The sequence below is a fragment of the Nipponia nippon genome, unplaced genomic scaffold (genome assembly GCF_047370975.1).
Source record: "Nipponia nippon isolate SJK-2023a ecotype South Korea unplaced genomic scaffold, ASM4737097v1 scaffold_12, whole genome shotgun sequence".
Taxonomy (NCBI): Eukaryota; Metazoa; Chordata; class Aves; order Pelecaniformes; family Threskiornithidae; genus Nipponia; species Nipponia nippon.
Window position 1 is genome coordinate 9,017,235 of NW_028262313.1, and position 14,489 is coordinate 9,031,723.

Below are 14,489 nucleotides of genomic sequence, written 5' to 3' on the forward strand. Positions count from 1 at the left end.
CTTCACCGAAAGGGTAGTCAGGCACTGGCACAGGCTGCCCAGGGAAGCGGTTGAGTCCCCATCCCTGGAGGTATTTAAAAGACGGGTAGACGTGGTGCTTGAGGACATGGTTTAGTGGTGGACTTGGCAGTGATAGGTTAACGGTTGGACTTGATGATCTTAAGGGTCTTTTCCAACCTTAATGATTCTATGATTCTATGAAAAGTTATTCAACAAAACCACCTTTTCTCAGTAGGTGGAGATGCCCATTCTCTTAATAAACCCACTGATTGTTTAAGAAATCTTTCCACTGAAGATAAGTGAAGACCTGCTGGGCGTCGCAATGTTGATTGTCTTTTTTGCTGTTACTGAATGGATCTGAATGTTACTGAATCGGCTAACAGTGCGAAACTAGACAATGCAAATGCAGAAGAAAGCAAACTCAGTATATTGTGATTACAAAGATTGCTATTTACTTGTTTGCATGAGTTTGTGCTTTCATAATTAGATTGGAGAACACAATTCTGCAACAAAAAACTGTAATTTCTGCAGCAAATTTATCCAAGTAGATGTGAAACACTTCTGAATATTTGTCACAAATATCACATAAATTCAGGCCAGAGACAAGAGGAAAAGCATGATGTATCTTCACAAGACAAAGCTAATGTGGCAGATCTAAAAAGTCGAAACAGTTGTATTAGTTCTTCAAGGAAAGAAGGTGGTAGTAAAGTTAAGGCAGTTACCAGGATCATAAAATTTTGCTACCTTCAACCTGCTGATTTGAGGGACCTGTTCTCAAAGACCAATGAAGATCAATGATTCGCACATGCTAGAGTGCCTGAGCGCTCTCCAACAGAAGTGGGCAGAGCGCTCTCCAACAGAGGCAGTGAGCAGAGCTTGCCACTAAGTATATGACAGTTCTGATATTTTCTCATTATGTCATCTCTTCCCCACCCTCGTCTCTTTTGGACCGGGACTAGCTTTCATCTGTGTTACAAAGCCTGCTCACTTTCAGGGCCTATAGATCTCAATTAAATACAAGTAATAAACTGACACTGCTGCAGGTCGATTATACTAAAATATGCATAAACCATGCAAATGTTTTTCAGCAAATAGGCTATGGGAAAGATGATATTTTGCTAAAAAGCAGTTAACAATTTTACTTTAAAACCATAAAGATTAAAATACACCATCTTTCAAGTTTTAACACTTGCTAACACCTAACAAGTTCCTAACAGTCATAGGACTACATCAATCAAAACAGAACAAGTAAGGGAAACCAAGCAGCTCAGAGGAAACATCTCAGTGAGAAAGCAAGCAATCCAGACTTTTCCAGGACCTTAAAAGGTATTTCTCAGATGCCTGGACTTCTACCAGTGTACTGTCCTTGCAACTTACCTTGGAAGACCATCTTTTACAACAGCCTCTGACTTGTGGGTGTCCAATAAATTTGAAACTCACATCTCATTCTAACTGCTAGAAGATGAAAGCAGCTTTTGAGCAGTCAGTTAACACAGGTAATTTACCATAATATGCTTGGGGGTACCTTGGAATGTTACCTTAATAAAGAGATGGTGCAGCACCCTCAGATATATTATGGTTGTGACACAATGGGGGTTTTTTTTCAGACTTCTAAGCATGAGAGCATATGGAGTATTTGTCTGATGAGATTTAGAGATTTATCTGAATAGCAGACATTACATATAAGAACAACTACTGGATGAATCAAGGAGCATGTATAGGGAGTGTTTAATCTTTAGCATGCCAGCTTGAAACCGTAAAGGTCAACTGAAAACAAGCATCTATGTGATTCTAAGTTTAGAGAGCCTACAAAATGAGTCGGTACGTAGTCCAATTCTTTCAGAAACTGCTGCTGTATTTTATATCATTGTTGGTAAAGGACAAAACATGATTAAAAACTAAGGTACGCTAAACTCTACGAGAAGGTTGAGGCAATGAAAGTATTAAAAAGTGTTACAAAGTATTACAGAAGTGTTATAAAAGTAATCTTCTGACAACAAAGACTGTTAATCTGTTACCTTTCACAAGCCAATAAAGTGATACTGTAGCTCCCTATCCTACTGATGACTTCAATGAAAACATAATTTTACCAATTCTTGAACACATCCCGCATCTTCGAGAAAATCACCTTTTCCCCTATCAGCTGAAACACGTGCAACAGATGAGCACTTTTGAAATTAAATGCAGCATTCAACACTGTGAAAAACATTTTTTTTTTAATCTCTGTGCTCTTCACTGAAACATAAAAGTCATGTGAAAGCTCATACCTGAGGCCGCATCCTTGGGTTCCATCTGACGTAGTAGTTCACCCACAGCTCCAAATGGTTCAGACTGGCAACAGGATACAGGACATGGTTTTCATAGTTAACGTAGAAAGGATTTGTGAACTCATCTAACTGGCTGTTTATATAGGACCACAGCGATATAGTCTTTGTGCTTACCTCCTGATTGAAAGAAAAAAAAAATAATTATATGGATTGCAAAACCTTAAAATACGAGGTTAATATCTACATATCAGTAATTTTGTCTGTGAAATTTACCTTATCTACTAGAAAACTGCAAGCACTCTGAGAACACTTCCAGTAGCTGATCATTAAATGGCCTTCAGACTTTAGCAAAACATTTGAACACTTATTCTGGTTCAAGGCTAACTGAGAAAGGAGATTCAGGCATATTATTTCCAGAGACACTAAGGTCTAGTTGAGCAAAAGAAAGCGGTACAGCTCATAATTTACAGCAATGTTTACAGTTACTTAAATGTATGGTTACACACTGACCAACTAAAAAAAAAATAAAGTTAAATTAGCTTTGACAAGAAAATCAGTGAAGAGAGGTGTAGTTTGGAAAATCCAAAACAGCATCTGTGAAAAATAATTATTCAGTTCTCCCACTCACACAATTTGCTCCTATCAACTGATATTATGCTTTAAAATGCCTATTTTATCTTTATTTGCACTTCTGAAAGTTGTATTATTCTAAATGTAATCAGCATAATGATGATTAGATCAAAGACTGGAAATCTGAACTTACATCAGATTCATCTCGCAATTTTACACTCCTTCAGTGTTGTAAAGCATGTGTTTCTACTACCGCTGTGTCTTAAACTGCATTTCTTTATTGAGAACTGCATCTGACTATTCATTTAGGAAAGAAAACTGTCTGGAAACCCTGCATTTGCTGAGAACACGTTATTCAGCTCCATCTTGTGGTATTTACATGCAACTTTTTCCCTACAGAAGCAGCAGAGACAAAAAAAAAAAAATAGCAGAGCTAAATATGGCAAGGAATTGGTACTTGCTTTAAAAAATAAGAAGTATTAAAAACAACAAAGCCAAAAGTAAGTAAAAGTGTATTTGGACTATTAAAAAACTTTTAAATTTTTTTTTTCCAAACTCAGAGTATTTCATTGAGTCCTAACTTCATTCATTTAGATATTTTAAATTTCCGTAGTCTTCAACCGTAAGTTCCATCTAATCATCTCCTAAAGTGACCTGCAAAGTCACCCATATGAGTTCCTTTGGAAATTGTGAAAGAAATGCTAATATAATTTGATAATGGTTATTTAAAATTGTATATGTTGGCTAGAAATATCTGAAAGAGGACTTTCAAAAACCCTCAAACCCCTGAACAGATAATAACTAAAGAAAAAAAAGTACCACCTCATTTAATAGCAGGACGTTCAGTATATATTTCTCATACCATGAAATTTCATGTCTGTGTTGTCTTTTAAGATTATGTGACAAATGTATCCAAAAACACAGCTCAGATGTTCTTAGGTGTTGCGGTTTAACCCCAGCCAGCAACTGAGCACCACACAGCTGCTTGCTCACCCTCCCCCCAGCCGGTGGGATGGGGGAGAGAATCGGGAAAAAAAAGTAAAACCCGTGGGTTGAGATAAAGACAGCTTAATAGGACAGCAGAAGAAGAGAAAAGAATAATAATAATGATAATATACAAAGCAAGTGATGCACAATGCAACTGCTCACCGCCCGCTGACGGATGGCCAGCCCGTCCCCGAGCAGCGACTGCTGCCCCCCAGCCAACTCTCCCCAGTTTCTATACTGGCATGACGCCATACGGTATGGAATAGCCCTGTGGCCAGTCTGAGGCAGCTCTCCTGGCTGTGTCCCCTCCCAGCTTCTTGTGCACAGGGCAGAGCATGGGAAGCTGAAAAGTCCTTGGCTGGTGTAAGCACTACTTAGCAACAACTAAAACATCAGTGTGTTATCAACACTATTCTCATCCTAAATCCAAAACACAGCACTATACCAGCTACTAGGAAGAAAATTAACTCTATCCCAGCTGAAACCAGGACATTAGGTCTTGTATTTTAAGCATTTTCATATAAAATCAACAAATTAAGAACGTGTATTACACCAATTATTTACCTCTTTTAATCTCTCTTTTTCACAGTTGCATAAGAAAGTCCCAAAGAGACAACTGTAAAGGTGATCCAGAATGGTGATCAAAAATAACTCGTTGAATTCAAAGGCTGCAGGAAACTGAAATAAAAAAATCGGTAAAATTACTTTGAACTTTATTTTAAACAGTATAGAAAGGAAGAAACTCAGACATAAGAAATAACCAAACACTACTCTGTTCTAACCCACCCCAAACTGTTTTCAACATATGCTTTATTTCTCTTGTTACAGGACAATAAATAATTTAAAAAAAAAAAAGATGATGATGACATTTAAGAGTTTTATTTCCTATTCTAACATTCAATGAATTGGATAATAAAGAGTACTGCATGTACAATGTGCTTAACATATATTTAAAACGTTTCTTTCACTTTCTACCCAAGTAAGTTACTTTTCTCCATTTCACCCCTTGAGTTTACCATCAGCTATGTACAATAAGCCTTTAATCCCTCTTCTTTTATATTGGAAAGTAAATCCTGTATATCTGAAATGAAAGCGCTGTTACTCCACTGAGCATCACTAGGTATTTTATTCACAAGCAGAGGTTACCTGATACATTCTAGGAAAAAGAGTGAGAAATTTGAAGAGACTCAAAATGTTTAAGATAGATCTTAATCTGTAGTGCTCTAAAAATCATAAAGGAAGAAATTAATGCAAACTGCATGGGCTGCTACCTATTCAGATGGAAAAGGTCCTTCTTCAATCAAATTTTATGATAGGACTACATATGGCAACTGCTTGATGTGTCAAAATAACTTTGCGTTCAGTATGACAAGGGTCTCAAACACAGATATGGAATGATAAACATTTAGGAGAAAAAAAAATCAGAAGACTAAAGAAAAATTTAAGAAGTAGCGTTTCTCTCATTACCATGAAAGAGAATGTTGTAAGAGACTAATTTTCAGGACAAATGAAACAAACTTTGTTTATTCCCACTAAAGGAATAAATCTTTACAGAAGTCTACAATGCGAAGTTACAGATTCATAGGGAAGAATTTCCTGCTATATGGAGAAATCTCAAGTCAATATTTCAGATCTGAAAAAAGCAGTGGACTGGTTTCTGTTATGTGCCACTGAAGAATACTGAACACCTTGGCACGAGTGACTCAAGAGCTGCTTTAAATAAATAAAAAAAAAAGACGACAAGTATAGCTAGGAGGAATAACGCGGCAATTGGGACCGCGGATGAACTAGCTGATCCAGAAATTCCTCTTCAGTGTCATCTGTGATTTATGAAGGGCAAATGTTTATTCATGTTGAAAGAAAAGAGTTGAGTAACACACAATGGGTGTGCTTGTATTAAACCCAGAAAGATTTAAGTTTTAAGCAATGTTCTTTTAAAAGAAGACTGATTTAAGTCAAACATTGCAAAAACATTTGTCTTTCCAAGACATCTCAAGCTAAGATATACCAGCTTTCAACTGAAAATTTTGAGTAAGGAAATTATCAATATCATGGCTCAAAAAATGAATGGCAGCCTTCCTTCTTGTGACTCCGCTACGGATTACGCACTGTTCAACAGCACGGCCTGCTCACACTGGGGCTTCTCTCTCAAATCACTGGTTTGTTTTCAATCACCTACCCATTTGTCTTCATAAAACATACAGGAACCTAAGATTATCAAATTCTCTTTTTCAGTCATGTTCAGAAGTTATCACTTACAGCACTTCCTTCTCTCTAGGAAATCATGCCAAAACTCAATTAAAATACAATGATGTTAACAACACAGCTATGATTTTAAAAAAGTATGAACAGAACTTGATAAGCAGGTGTGCCAAACCAAGTCAGGAAAAAATTCAGTGGGTCTCAGACCTCAATCTCCTGCGTCCAGCCCAAAGCAGCAATCAGATACAGAGAGCAAAAATAATTTGCAAAGGATCAAAATGATATTTGGAAATAACTTTGAAGACAAAGCCTCTCCTAAAGGGACTCTCTTTAACTGAAAGCACTTAATGAGCCTTGTCACATTAGGGTTCTGTGTTGTGACGGGTCCATACTAATCAGATGGATGCCGACATGGCCGCTATTCCAATCCAGTGAAGCATATTCAAAATTCCATACATCAGTGGTTGCACTCCAACTAATTTATTAATAAGTGATAGCACTTTATTGAAACCCTGTCTTTGGATACAAGAGTTGTACTGTTGGAGCTGATGTATCAAGACTGTAAAGCTTCTATTACTGCTGCTGAAAAATCACTGACCTAAAAATGCTTTCCTCTGTAGTTCCAAGCCCATTAGTGTCTGTTTGAAGATTCAGGTGGAAAAATTCCCCAAATGAAAATTTACTTCTTGTCAAATCCACTAATTGTGAGAGAACACACAGATCATTAAAATCTCCTACTTGATGCTGCTGGAGTTGTTGGGGGGTTTTGTAAAGGAGGCATTTAAAAGAAGAATTCTCTTGTTTAAAAATCTGACGGTGCCAAGTGGCATCTGATTCAGAGACATGCAAAATAAACTTGCTTTTTAATCAATGAACTCGTTTTGTGCTACAGTAACACTTAACACTTAAAGTTGAAACACTTTGCAGAATAGTTCTTAGGATTGTGGAATTGGTCTGAATCAGATTAACTTAACACTAGATAGCATAACAGAGTACGCTACTGAAACTAGTGAAAGATGCGTCTCTGGCAACAGATGGCATCCGCTAACAAAGAGGACACAACTTTCTACCAACTTTAAACATACCTTCCTCCTCTGTGGGTACTGTGCAGGAAAGGTAGAAAGCTACTACTTCAGCTGCAGTGCTACATGCAAATCTTACAGTTTTGTTTCCTTTTTAACAGGTTATCAGTATTTCATCAGATCACATGTGGCCTTTCCAATTTGACATCTGCTATTCAAAATCACCAGAATGTACTAACGGAGGAGGGAAATCACTTCACCATATGTTTTTGATTAAAATCTAATATCAACGTACTTCTCTCAAGCTCTCTATATTTGTGTGTCATGAAGACCATAAAAGACAAGGGAAAATATAAGGCTGTCAAGGATTAAGTTCCATTGTCTGAAGCTATCCAGAAAAATGTATCTTAGTGGGAAGTTAAGAGATTCTCTCACTGTATTAAGTCGACTGTTTTAAGAATGTAATTCTCAGAACCCGAAAGAGAAAATTCACTTCCTTTGAGCCCATGCCCAAACCCAAGCCCTTGCACCCTTCACAGTCATTAACACTTATTTGAGCTTTGGAACATTTCACATATGTTTACCATGGATTCTAAAGCACGAAACTAACACTGTTTTACGAGCAAGTGATCTACATAAGGATAAAACAGAATCCTGGTTTTCATACGTCCATGTCGAGGTAATCGCAATCTTCACATCTATTCTCTAGGTGTTGAAGTCAACTAAAAAATAAAAATAAGTGGGCAAGAACTCTCCAAGAATGATGTTTTCAATTTTTTTCCTGCTGCAAGATTAATGATTTTTCAACGCCACTGCTGTTCATGAATTTCAGAACAGTTTCTGGATCCAGGTTTTGAACAGATGTGGTACTGGCAAAATGTTTCACAGATTCCCCCCCGTCCCTTTCTTTTTTTTTAACTACAGGGAACTAAACTGTTTATAGCAAGAAATAGGAGGCAGCAAGGGAGATCACAAAAATAGAAGAGGCTGCTCTCAATTAAGGATCTCCCCAGAGGACTTTTGTTCCTACCAGGTGTTTAGAACTGCTTCTCTTTGCTATTGTTATTAGCTTTCCTCTGAGAGAGGCAGAATTTTTCATTTATTTTCTCCAGCCATACTAAACAGCACATTAATGCTGAAATATAGACACACAGAAAGAGAAAGTCTTCAAGAGACTGTGGACAAGGGCCCAGTATTACAGCAGGGAACTTTCATAAAGCAACAAAGACGACTGTTTTGAATACAAGTTTTGGAAACTATGATGCAAGTTTTTAAGAACCATGTTCAGAACAAGAAGACTAAGGTAAGAGATCTGGGAGTGCTAGCATCATAAGGAACCAGACTGCTACCCTCCTCTCCTCAAAACAAATCACATACTAAACAGACTTCAGTATAATAGCTTTTACCATAAGAGCACAGATCTATGTTAGGCTTCAAGGAGGGGGGGGGGGGGGAAGAGAGGAGGGGAAAAAAAGGAAAAAAGAGGAGTCAAGCACTTCTAATTTACCTGGAAATAAAGCCTTCATAGGGACAATCTATTTCAGTAACCTTGTTAAAGAACAGCAATATAAAAGCTCAGAAAAATCTTAAGTTCATGCCCATGGAGGTACAAATACGTAAAATGAAGACTAAAGCCATTCTATAAGTTAACATATTCAGAAAAAAAAATGAGAATTTTAATATTTTGATATCTTAAATATCACTACTTTCGAAGATCTCCCCTGATCCAGAAGTAAAAGCAGTGTTGGAAGTAAGAAAACTTATCTGAGAATAGGCTTGTACGTTAGAAATGCCGCCCTGCATGCATAATGATGCCAGCATTAACTTACAATTCACATTTGAGACACACATAGCAGAACCCTCTCCTCCCCTCAGTTCACAATCAACCTGGATTTTTGCTGTTTCTTAAGGACCAGATAAATACATACAAACATTTACTCCACCAGTGAATCATTTACGTCACCAATAACCCTCATTTATGTGATCAGAGAATCCTTTAAAAGCCTATTTTAAACAAAAAGGATTCCTGGTATTTTGGTTTCAAGTCAATACTTCTACTCCAGCTCTTTATACCTCACTTTGAGCAAAAAGTTTCCCTATGTGTGCATGGTGCAGCCATAGCACGACCAACTTCAGGAAAACATGCTACTGCTCTGCAAAGGAACGTGTTCTCCTACATGAATTACGTTTCCACGATAAAGACTGAGACCTCATCGAAATACACTCTTAAGCATCTTACCTGCTTTGTCATTTGCCAAACACAGTCGATGAACTGAAGGAAAATGGGAGATCTGTCTGCATCAGCGTGATCATCGTCTCCATGTCCTACTCGCTGAAAGTCAAAACAAACTTTTCATGTCAGTCTAGTGTATTTACAGTACCATCCCAACACTTTAAAGCTGAGTAACTCTTAAATATGTTCCGATGGTGAACAAGACAAGCAAATCTTCCATAATGCTAACCTGTACTTTTCAACTACTAAAAATGCATTCTAATATTAACTTATGGGCATGCCTTTGCTGTTGAGCAGAGCTGGAAAGACACTCGGTCAACAAAGCTGTGTTTCCCCATCTTTCACTGCATAGCCGTTTATTTCTACCAGTGGGTCAAACTAGTAGGTATTTACTAAGACTGCACTGAAACAATTATTCCATATCCACCTGCCATAACTACATGTCATTTCTTCTAAACCACCTTAGAGTCAGAGCCCACAAAATGTCATAATAATTTATGTCCTAATTCCCCACTAGCCCATGTGTTAAATAAACACTTCAACCTTAAATCAGAGTAATGGTTCCAGCAATTTTACCTTCTAGACACCTTAATTGTTTTCCTTGTTTCTCCATTCATAAGATTGTTAAAGATGAAGCAATGTGTTACAATTCCTCTTCCTCACAAAAAAGCCATGTGATTTTTTTAACCATTATGTTTAAGCCACTGATTCTTATTTACTTTATATTATACCTCACACACAGATTTCCTGTTAAAAATGAACAGGTCACAATTCTCTGACACACTCACACCAATAAAAGAAAGACACCAGAGATGATAACTAAAATGCGGCAGAGTATTGTGAGAAAACATGCTATTCAAAATAAAAGCCTTGAAGGTGACAAACCGCACACTAAATCTTTCAGCTTACCATTGCAAATCGGTGTCCAAAACTTATCCATTCTTTCTCTATAAGAACTTCAAACCCCTTGATAGTTCTGTAATAGCTATCCAGCATAAGCATAGCCAGCGCAGTAAGCTGTGCAGTTCGATCCCAACCATCACTGCAATGTACCACTACAGATGTTTTACCAGATTCAATTTTATCCGCGATTCTTACTGCTCCGGCAAGAAGCATCTTAAATAAACAAAAATAAATAAACAAGCGTATTAAATACTAACCAAAACTCTACCAAAAAGAAAAAAGACTTATCATTTTATACTTTTCAGGTTAATATATTGTAAAATTTCAGATTAATTACATAATCATCTGGACGACGTTGCTTTAAATTAGAGATTTCCAAATGGTATGCATACTCCTAGAGGTACAAAACTCTGTGCGCTGTTGTCCAGGAGAGAATTCTTACCAGCTCTCCACTATTAGTAGCACATAGCAAAAGGACCTGGGAATCCCTTCTCTAAATTAAACCTGAAATTCTGTATCATGATGAAAAGACACAAATACTGTAACCTATTCCAAAGGCTGAAGGTTCAATGTTTTCAAAGTTCATTTTCACAGTAATCAATCACTCTTACTTCCTCAGCTTTCAGTTCTCAACCACCAAGTTTAGAGAAAGGGACAAACTATCCAGCTAATCTAAATCAAAATACAACCCAAACAAACCCAGAAACCCCTGGCTGGGCGGCTGTGCTGATCTGTCGGTACATGAGGTATACATCGTATTCAACCCATTAATAGCGTGGATTCAGAAGCATGCCGGAGAGCAAAGGATAGAGACGCACAGGACTGAGATGACCTGCGTAAACTTGTTATTCTTTTCCCCCACAAAAACCCCTCTCTTGTTCTTTTATGCTGCTCTGCAATTTTTAAAAAACTTTAATAATCTCTCTCCTGTGAAGATTTGTTTCTGTACCATGACCTATCACGGCACTGAAAAATATGTGAAAAAAACAACCACTAGAACAGGACCAGAGGAGAAATTCCTATTCTGCATTCCAACATCAGAAAATGGAATCTTGCAAAATACTTGCATTTTTCCCTTCCCAGGCATGTAAAAACATCTTCTGGGAAGCAGGAAAGTCAGAATCCACTGGAGAAGCTGTGCACAAGACCAGTCTTCAAAGCTATTTCAAGAACCATGCTTTAGAGACAACTTTAATTGATTATATCTTTCATTGATCGTATCTTTTATGGTAAAACTGAAGGATGCCAGGATGGAAATATCAGGAAACAATACAAAAGCTTCTATGGGAGAATAGAACTTGTGGTCTGAACTAGTTAATTGCCAATTACTTCAGTTACAAAGCTCCACTGCACTAAAAAAGTGCAAATATTTTAGTCTTCAATAAAAGCAGAAAACTAATCTATATAACATACAGGTATGCAATAGCTTGCTCTAAATTGTCCTAAAGAGAACACAGATGCCTCTGAAGGAGTACAGCTGAAAATAAAGGATAGAACAGACACAGGCAATAAGCAGAGAAGGGGAGACAGAAAACCGAGTTACTATTATCAGTAAATATCTGTGGAGTAGGTGAAGCATTTCATTCTACTTTGGACAAAAGCCTTCAGAAAACAGCTTCCTCCACAAACTAGTATTCTTTATGGATGTTTCAAAGCTTAGCAACCATCACGGTATTTCAGTTAGGGTTCCTAATGAATAACTGGCTTTGGATTAGTTTAGAGAATGAGAATTGGTTTAAAAATAATTAATAGCACAAGTTCTACCCTGAAAGACAGAAAATACCCTGGAGGGCATAAGGAAACATCCTGGGTGCGCAAAAAGCACCAAGTGACTCTACTCCTGTTGTTACCACTGTCTTCACACACAGAACGTTACTGGTGCCTCCCCAGACACTCCTGGACCATCTTCAAAGTGCTGTGGGTGGCCAGTACTAGGAAGGTGAATTTCCAGTGATGCATCACAGTAAACTGGGACACAGTCACACTGATCTCAGCCCAGAAAACAGAAGATGCATTAGAGTAACGCTGTGGATTTGTTAATTGCTATTACAAGCCAAATCAAATAGGCAAGGAAGGCAAGCAATTCTTGGATAAAAGCACAGGGAGATACTATCAACACCGTTAACATGGTAATGGCAGCTTTTAAGAAATCAGGCTGCAGTTTGTGCTGTCAATACCATAATGTGAAATATCGCATAAGGGACAGATTCAAGAAGAACGTTACATGTATGGCAACTCTTTAAAAGAATTTAAATGGAAGTTCAAATTGCTATGCTATTGTCATCTGTGGAACAGTGGTATCAAGGTCCATTTCTGACACCGTCTAAGCCCAGGAACCCCACTGAAGTCAATGTCAATGAAAGGCGACCACTGGCCCACACAACTCCACTTTTAAAAACAGACTACTGTATTTAAGGCCAGGCTGATAAGAAAAGGTTTCCAGATACTCAGATTCCCAAAGCTGTTTGAAATAGTCCAACTCCAAGAGAACAAGAAAATTAAACTGTTCCCAAAAGATCATTAAATTTGTTTAATTCTTAATTTAAGTGTTTGCTCCCTCTACTGGTTCTCCTGCAGCAGTTAGCAAGCACTAGTTAATAGAAGAGTAAAACTAATGAACAATCCCAAACGTGTTTTGCATGAGTGACATTTGAGCCAGTTGCTAATAAAACAAATTCCACTCCATCCATATTCATCATAAATAGGGGAGTGAATGTGGTAATGAAATAATCTATTCCAAAAGCTGTTCAGAGGTTAGTGAAACAGACTGTAAAGCTGAGTATGGTAGTGATTTATTTTAATATTATGTTAAATAATAGAGCAGATTATAACCCAGTAGAGCACTGACTATAAACAGCCCATGAAAACGTAGGTGCCCAACACATGAACACTAACGTTGCACTGAAGGAGGGAAGGATGAGAAAGACTGCAGAATTTAGTGTCAAGTCCTTTTGGCAGTTGTTCAAATATAATCTGAAGTTCCCAGGGCATTCTTCCAAAAAGCAGGGATAACCTTGGACTGCTCACAAACATTCCCTCTCAAGAAAATAAAACACTGTCCAACACTAAACATGATACTGTGCTATCAGGAATTAAATCATTACCTACCAATATATAAAACTGGAAACAGAAAGTTATTATGGAATGCTTAAAATGCTATGTTCTAAGTAACCATTCAAAAATTAAGCTTTTTTACAAGACTATTCTGATCAAAGCAACGTGCTTAAATCTAGACATTATTTTAGTACTATTTTCAGAAATGCAAGTTAAAACATGGTTTAAAAAAACAACTGATTTTTAACATCAAAAGTATTTTACCCTTATATATTCCAGCCAATGCGTGGAGTCGACATTTGATAACCACCGAGTCTCATCAATAGTAGGATAAACTATTTCTTTAAGTTTACGCAGGGATTCTCTCATTACGTGTATATTATGAATTTCCAGAAAGACCAGCTCTGCATTTGGGTAGGCACTTTCACTTTCATATCCTCCACCTTTTGCCTGTCATTCAAAAAGTGAAAAGAGACTAAGAAAAGAGCATGTACAAGGACTTCAGTATGAGGTTGAGAGTTATTTTGGTCAGGTTTCAGGATTTGCTGAGAGAAAGGATTATTTTAGCACTAATAAAAACATATTTTGGGCTTTTGTTTTTCTATGAAGCACTAGGGTATTTTTTTTAGGTGAAAGAAATTCTAATTGTAATAGGCTATATTTAATAATACATTCATATACCTTCCCCTTTTTACTGCTGAAACCTTTGGTCTTCTGTGGGCTTTACTGCATTATTTCTCATCTATGTCTTCATACTGCCTTCAATTCCCGCCAGCCTTTCCAAAATGCTACGAGCAACCTACCTTCCTTCCCATGCCCTCTTTAGAGATCCTTTTATATCTCTTTTCAACATCAAGTTCTCCTCATCCTCATCTCTTCCTCAATTTTCAGCCTTGTAACAAAGATAGGACTACTAATGCGAGTTATGATACCAACCTACCTTGTTTGTGTCTGCAACACTATTCTGTCTGGCATCAAAGATGATAAGTTTATGCGACTGAGCATTGGCATCCATTATTGTCTGCAAGTATTTTTCATCTTCTTTGCAACGCTTATCATTTGGGCCTACCGACGGCTGACTGCATCGTGTTATTGTTGCTTGGCTCTCAGGATGAATCCAGGATAACACCTGGAATAAAAGAAAATTATTTTAGCTTACTATACTACTACAAAAGCAGGAGGCCAGAGTGCAAATAGACAATCACACTGCCTACATGGCATTATTTGCTGGAAAATCAACAAATGCAAATT

The 14,489-nt window shown here is 37.4% G+C and overlaps 1 protein-coding gene across 15 annotated transcripts in view; it reads right to left on the minus strand.

Moving 5' to 3' along the window:
- The window catches only part of MTMR1 (myotubularin related protein 1), a 40,670-nt gene that overhangs the window by 12,512 nt on the left and 13,669 nt on the right, over positions 1 to 14,489 (minus strand). For 8 of the 15 annotated variants that reach the window (XR_015702606.1, XM_087748665.1, XM_087748663.1 and 5 more), the window contains 7 exons: positions 14,179 to 14,367; positions 13,503 to 13,688; positions 10,191 to 10,397; positions 9,288 to 9,380; positions 4,389 to 4,502; positions 2,541 to 2,651; positions 2,268 to 2,444 (listed from right to left, as the gene is read on the minus strand). Coding sequence is in view for 14 of the 15 variants with exons in the window: in XM_087748665.1 (XP_087604791.1) it covers positions 2,268 to 2,444; positions 2,541 to 2,651; positions 4,389 to 4,502; positions 9,288 to 9,380; positions 10,191 to 10,397; positions 13,503 to 13,688; positions 14,179 to 14,367 (1,077 nt within the window). In the remaining variant the exon portion in view is untranslated. Of the gene's footprint in view, positions 1 to 2,267; positions 2,445 to 2,540; positions 2,652 to 4,387; positions 4,503 to 9,287; positions 9,381 to 10,190; positions 10,398 to 13,502; positions 13,689 to 14,178; positions 14,368 to 14,489 lie in introns of all 15 variants that reach the window. The other 7 variants (XM_087748673.1, XM_087748671.1, XM_087748672.1 and 4 more) reach the window with 2 other exon arrangements.